The sequence below is a fragment of the Hyalella azteca genome, unplaced genomic scaffold (genome assembly GCF_000764305.2).
Source record: "Hyalella azteca isolate HAZT.00-mixed unplaced genomic scaffold, Hazt_2.0.2 contig3976, whole genome shotgun sequence".
Taxonomy (NCBI): domain Eukaryota; kingdom Metazoa; phylum Arthropoda; class Malacostraca; order Amphipoda; family Hyalellidae; genus Hyalella; species Hyalella azteca.
The window spans coordinates 1-7,015 of NW_025934204.1; the positions used below are offsets into that span (position 1 = coordinate 1).

The following is a 7,015-nucleotide window of genomic DNA, read 5'->3' on the forward strand; positions in this document are numbered from 1 at the left end:
ATTCAAAAAGCTAGTCATAGTTTTGAAAAGGTCATTGAGACAAATCTAATGATGTATAACACAAGACTTCACCATGGGCGCTTTGCCCTGTGACAATCGTGGGCCCGTTGCCCCGCTAGGTATCATTTCAATTTATATCGTGTCAACATTTTATTTTAAAAGCTAATAGTCTAAACTTGATCTCAAAATTATCTCTATAAATATTGCTTTTAAAATATAATTCACAGTAATTTCAGAAGCTTCATCTACAGTAATCGAAAAATTTTTTATTTAGCAGCAAAAAAAATTTATTTGGGCTAAAACATTTATTCACAAATAACTTAATAACGCAAACCCTTAGCAAAACGTAAATCCGTACACTTCATCCCACTGAAACTGTCGACAGGCGGTAGAGAACACGGACCAATATCTGCCATACTTAGCGAGAAACCCGCTATGGGCCCTTGACCCGCAGGGGGCTCGCTGCCCCATGTTACCCTAGTCAATGCGCAGACGGAGCTTGAGAAGGAAAATGGATAATGATGGACTGAGTTGGACGCGGAATTAGTTTTTCGTACAGGATAACTTGATGGTGCTTAGGAGATTTGAATTGAATACGAGAATTGATTATTTGATTCTTGTACAACGAACTGGCGTTAAGTGAACGAACGGAATCCCTGCAATCTTTCCAGTTGATGTGTCCACGAATGAACCAATTACAACATGGCAATCGTTCAATCCTTTTTAGTTGATCCGCCAGTTTTTGTACGTTTAAGAATTGTTTTATAGAACAAAATCTGGATTGACGTAAAAAAATTGGTTGCTTTCCTCCTAAACAAGAAAACCTGTGTTATTTATAATCTAAAGCCAACAAGGCACCAGACCCGAGTTTTTAACGCGCTGCTCAATTCCATAAAAATAGCGTTTGAAGTGATAATTTCAAGGCGACTGGTCAAGCTGGCATCCCTGAGATCAATACACCTAAACTTTCCATGTAGTATATTAAAATATCTCATGATATGATAGTGCTTCTTTTTACGCCTCATATTAGATTCTTGCGCAATATGGTCTACCAAATTATTATGGCGGTCAATTGAAGAAAAAGAATACGAGCAGAGTGCCAAGCGCCTCGAGATAACAGATCATTATAGTATTTAAGTTAAATACATTTCAAATTCAAGAAAATAAATGAGAAAATGATACACCATATAACGCCAAACATTTATTTTGATTCCAAATGAACATCAAGTGAAATTTATGACTGATCAAATATTCTCGAAAAATGACAATGCAGTGTAAATGCACTCCAAATATTATTGCGTCCATTTTTATCAAGGATGAGGATCTTTCCCAAAAGCTTACAAAATCTTTCAACCATGCTCGATTAATTTGAATAAAAATTATGTTTTTCCTGAAAATAACCTCACCATCAAATCCTTTAAATTTTGGCACTGTTTTTACTATTGCAAGCCCCTGAAACTACCAATGAAGAACATATTTCAAAGCTTTTTAATTTACTTGTTTAGCGACATTTATCTATAACACGATCCGGCGTCTTCTTCGCAGCGCAGCCGTAGCACATCATTCTTTTATCACTGAGCGAGTCTCATGCGGCACGGCTCGATGGTCTTGGTGGTGTCGACGCACATGTAGGAAAAGTTATCGGTACACGGCGCTGTCGAGAGTCTTCCGGACTGCTGGATGACCACGCAGTAGGAGGTGTCCACCTCAGAACTGAAAAAGATAGCAAAATACCGTTGTTTTCTCACCAGAGGACGAGTCAAAATTGCCAGCTGTCTTCACGGCATTCAGGTTCTCCTCCGTGTCTACTTGGGCCAGCTCGAGTCCACTCAACGCACATTTGGTCGCTGCCGTACAGAAGCTATTTGCAGTGTTCGATGTGAGGATGTGGGGGGCAAATACTGTTCCAATGCAAGGTACTGCTCCATCCGAAGGGATTGCTACTTCAGTACCATCTAGAAAATATGGGAAAAGAAGTTTGTAAGTTGAACAGTTAATGTGTAGGAACACCGAATGCTTCAAAACTGTAAATCTGTTCAAAATTTACGAACATGGATTCTGCTTAATTATCTCAAATAATTAAAAAAAATGGCCTTATTCCTGCAGAATAGTAGGATTATAAATGGCCATTCGGCACCCCACTTCTGTAAAGCCCTTAAAAAAAGTTAGAAGCACCTTCATGTTCAATTTGGCGCACTGTAAAACTCTAATTCAAATATTGCGGGTTGATGGAAAATCCTCAAGAACTCGTAATGCTGTTAGTAGATTCACAGTCCTACTGCATGGCCCTAACTTTTATTCAGTGAATCAGGAATTTATTATTACTTGCCAATTCTTTGTTTATTGTAAACTGCTATAGCGAGCTGCAAGAATATAATTCGTCATGAAAATTTAACAATAAATATGTTTTATTGTGTATTGCCGGTCGTTTATTCACCTTGAAACTTCAGCTTATTATCTCCAATACACGTCGAGTAGCACATTCCATCGTTCGTTATGTTTTGGCCATCTAAAAACCCTCCAAAAAGAGTGATGCATCCACTCTCACCTGACGGGGAATAATTACTGTGAATTATTGATATATTATTGAAATTATATATAAATTATTGGGGCGACGGACACCTAAAGAGAAGGGACGAAGCCCTCGTGGAGGTGGCGAGGAGGAACAATGAAGCTAATTGCGCAAAGTTAGTTAGAATGGGAAGGAGAAGAAAGAGGCAGAACGAAACGGTAATCTCACAAGTTAAGCCGACAATATTTTGATAGATGACTTTTCTGAAGGTTCATCGGTTGCAAAAATAGGGACCAAAATATCCATTGGAACCGCTTACGCTTGTAGAACAAGATTTCTAACGTCAAACTTAACCCTGCTTTAACTCAGACTTATTTATTACATACATGTCGTGATCTAGTTTATCTAATATCACCTCGCACGTAACAGAGAGACATGACAACACAATGATCCATACATATATTACATTAAAAATTCTATTTTTGTTTGTAGACAACACGATATTAAAGCACATTTCCATAAGGTAACGAAAGGGAAACTGCTGCCAATGGCTCTTATGCATCAAGTCAGGGGTCGTACGAGTTGTGATCCTACGTTGGGTCTAACAGCTATTTTGATTCTTGGGTTCTAAAATTCATACTATATATTTGATTTTATGCAAAGATTTGGATAATATTGGAAAATGAAAAAATTGTGGCTATCAAACATCTCTTTCACTTGTGTTATTATCAATAATTCAGTTTTAAATGCAGTGTTCATTGTGAATAAATTATTAAAATCCATTCAGGCGCCTAATAATATTTAAAACTTTTTAACAATATGGACTTTCTAACAAAAACTTCGCCCAAGCCCTGATTTAATATATCAAATAAGTAGAGAATAAATGTATTAAAAGCTACAATAAATTCACCTAAGCACGTTCAGAATAAAAATCAGAAAAATTTCAGATTTTAGAGAAAAAGGCACATTGTGAAACAATTACGTCTGCATACTATTATAAAATCAAAAGAGATCGTGCACAATTCATCAGGAATGTCGAGACTTTGAAATCAATAGCCTAGCTTAAGATTTGAATGAGGATGATTTGTTTAAACTAAATTTCTCGGCACTTCAAGACTTTATCGAGTATTCCTTTGTTGTTCACGTTAGATTTTTCAGAATTTGTTTCGTCCGGTATTCTACAAATTCTATTCAGGTATTCAGTCGTTCCGGTGAAGTATTCCTTCAAATGTTTAGATTAGAACATTTATAAGAAAGTTGTTCAAACGGTTTCGCATACAAAATATATCAAAATCTATTAAAAGCGTTTAAATATGTTATAATTATATCTTAACATACACATATGAGATTATTTGAATATAACCCAGCACTGTTACTCACCATATGAGCCGACATAGACCGTCTGACCATCGCATGCTTGAGTGAACGGAGTATAGAAACCATTCATGGCGATCATGCAGGACCCTCCATTGAACTTGAACATCAGTTTGGCTGTTTATACAGAGCATGGTTAACGCTACGTAAAATAAATGGCACGAAGCTATATAATAGAGTGAATAATTTAACATTTATTCAGCAATTATTTACAATGCATTTTAAACAAATGTTGTTATTAACTAAAGATTCAGCCAGGATTTATATTTTCTTATTGTTCGATTTAATCCTGGATTGAAATTAAACAAAAAGAAACTTACCTATTTTTTATATTACTCGCTTCAAATTCTGATTAGCATCGCTTCCACCAAAGCCAATAATATGGTTCTCTCTCATTTAAAATAATAAAATCAAGTATCTCAGACATACAATTTCACATTGACAGTGGATAAGAAGAATTACCAGCGTCCACGGTGGCCTGGGCACAAGCGAAGAGAGTCGTGGCAGCGTCAGCGACCTGCCATGTGATGTTCTGAGCACTTGAGCTTGTGACCTGATAGAAGCCTTGTTGCCCTACGACTACCAACCAAAGACTTCCCGTCAGCGAAGCTGCTTGCTTGATGCACGTCGAGAACAGGCTGCTTCTCAGAGAAGTTTCCAAGCCATACTGATGACAAATGAAAAATCCGATTACAAATTGATAGAAAAAAGCGATTAGTGTATGCGATTAAAATATTCAGTGCTAATTGTTATGAATTCGAGTTATGTGTAACGCACGTAACATTGCGAGGCATCTTTTTGAGTTAAAGGTTTGATGACGTTGCCTTCAAGTTCATACTGTATGGGCTGAGCAGATGAAAACTAAAGTAAATGTTTAGAAGTAAATGTGTCTCCTAATAAATAAATTACGTCTGCAGTAGAAACATTTGACTGAATAATTAAAAAGATGGCTGGAACAAGGTTCACATAGGTATCCCTACATTCGTTGTTATTATTTCGCAAAATTATTGCGGATAACGCTCTAATCAACCCTTTATATAATCAATAACACGATCTAATGTTTCAGAATCACAATTTTCACATTTTACTCACCGTTTCGATGACTTCGTTGGCGCGAGGAGAGGTCAGTTCCTGAGGGACAGGCACAAGAAAAATTTCTTATCAGAGGAATTTTTCACAACTATGCAATCATTGGATAAACATATGGCGAGCAGTGAGGTAATTTTATTAAAATAGTTTAACCTATCGATAATCATATAGAGAAGGAAGGTGGATTGATTCAGAATTTATCTGCACGATAATTTCTCAGAATGAAAATAAATTCGATACCAAAAATTTAGATGCGAAATTCGTTAACTGAATATTCACAAAATTCGTGAAGTGAATATTCACGAAATTCGTGAAATGAATTCTCACAAAATTCGTGAAGTGAATAATCACGAAATTCGTGAACTGAATTGAATTGAATTGAATTGAACGTGAATCGAATTGAATTCGTGAATTGAACATTCACGAAATTCGTGAAGTGAATATTCACGAGATTCGTGAACTGAATATTCACAAAATTCGTGAATTAAATTAATGAATAATTTGAAAAGAATTATTCATTAACATTTAGTTGTTACATAATTATTGAAAAAAATCAACAAATTTTTGCTCAGCTCTTATCCGTAGGTAAAAACCTAATAAAAATAAATTTTAGAGGTGAATCAAAGTTATAAAGAAAATGCTAATGACACATCGATAGTTAAATAAAATTACCCCAGAACATATCCCAAAAATAATCATAGAAAACAGCACATATATTTATTAATATAACAGTCTGTATTTCGTACCGTTGCAGTGGCAGACGAGACTGCCACCAGCAGCGTAAGAAGTAAGGCAGGCGTTGCCATCGGACGTTGTTGCTCAAGCGAGAGTCGCACTCGAACTGGCGGCGCATTCGCCCCCGCGGCCACAAGTTAGAATATTTTCACAGGTGTTTACCGCTGTACTTACACGTGTACTAAACTTCAAATTACTTTCATACGTGTTTAAATACTTACACGTGTAGTAAACTTCAAATTGGCTCAAATGTGCTGCGGCTGATGCAACCCACTTAATGAAGCGTTTTTGCGGAAAAATTGTGAGTTCTTTTAACTTGGCTTTGGTTCAGTTTTAGAACCAAGAACTGGAAGCCACAGGTTTCAAAATGTAATTTTACTCCAGAAAATCGCGCAACCTTTAATCAAAAGTTCAAACAGTAGATTGAAAAATCTGCATTACTTTTATTTGTAATTTTTTTATTATGACCTTCAAATCATTATTCTTCTAATGCAGTCAATACGGATTTTTAGTCACTTGGAAAACTAATATAAAAAACTTGTATAATGGAACTTTAGTACTTAATTTTTGTGTTAATTGTGCAGAACCAAGCGCTTTATCAATTCACCCTTATGCCACAATGCATTTGAATTTGTGGTTAGATCATCAATTAGCGGCCGAATTATCGTCTATGATTGGCGGGTTTAGCTTGAAAAGCCGTCATTGATTGGCTGACAGAGTTAAGAACATTTAGTTTTGATAGTATGGCCCCAGATCATCATGTGCATTGGCCTCACAGTAGACTTCACAGTTCGTAAATATCAGTTACCCGTATCTTAGGGCCAAAGTAGACACATTTGAGAATGCTTTAAATTTCGGTTACATGCTTTTCAGCTATACGCTTTAATAGCATGTACATTTACATGTTACATATTCTCTTACAACCCAATACATTTGATACAAACTTGGATGCATCTGTTAAACTTACATCCTCTCTCAACTGTCAATCGATTCAATCTCAACTGGAACTTATTGAATCAATAAGAAACACCCAAATGCTTTGGCATCAGATATTTTTAATTTTATTGTATATCTTGATGAATAATTCAAGATTCTAGCAGTCTGCATCTCATTATCCCGAATCTTGTTTCTACTTATCAAACCAATGTAATGTGATTGAGCGTTAAACTCATTCCAGCTGCCTATAGCGTAGAATTCTCATGAAATTTGAGCGTCGAAAATTTATTTTTTCATCTTTTAGTAAGAATCAAGTAAAAAAAATGAATTTTAGTGCAAATTAAAACAAAGAACTTTGTCAAATTTGTT

General features: G+C 35.8%; 1 protein-coding gene across 1 annotated transcript; it reads right to left on the reverse strand.

Moving 5' to 3' along the window:
* Nucleotides 1-1,748: 1,748 nt before the first annotated feature.
* Nucleotides 1,749-5,829, reverse strand: LOC108675618 (the record flags this gene model as incomplete). Its single annotated transcript, XM_018163645.2, has 6 exons — nt 5,722-5,829; nt 4,979-5,017; nt 4,349-4,553; nt 3,893-4,003; nt 2,438-2,548; nt 1,749-1,955 (listed from the first exon to the last, which is right to left on the reverse strand). Coding segments are annotated over exons 1-6 (733 nt in total), but the record flags the coding sequence as incomplete, so codon positions are not given.
* Between the last annotated feature and the right edge of the window lie 1,186 nt (nt 5,830-7,015).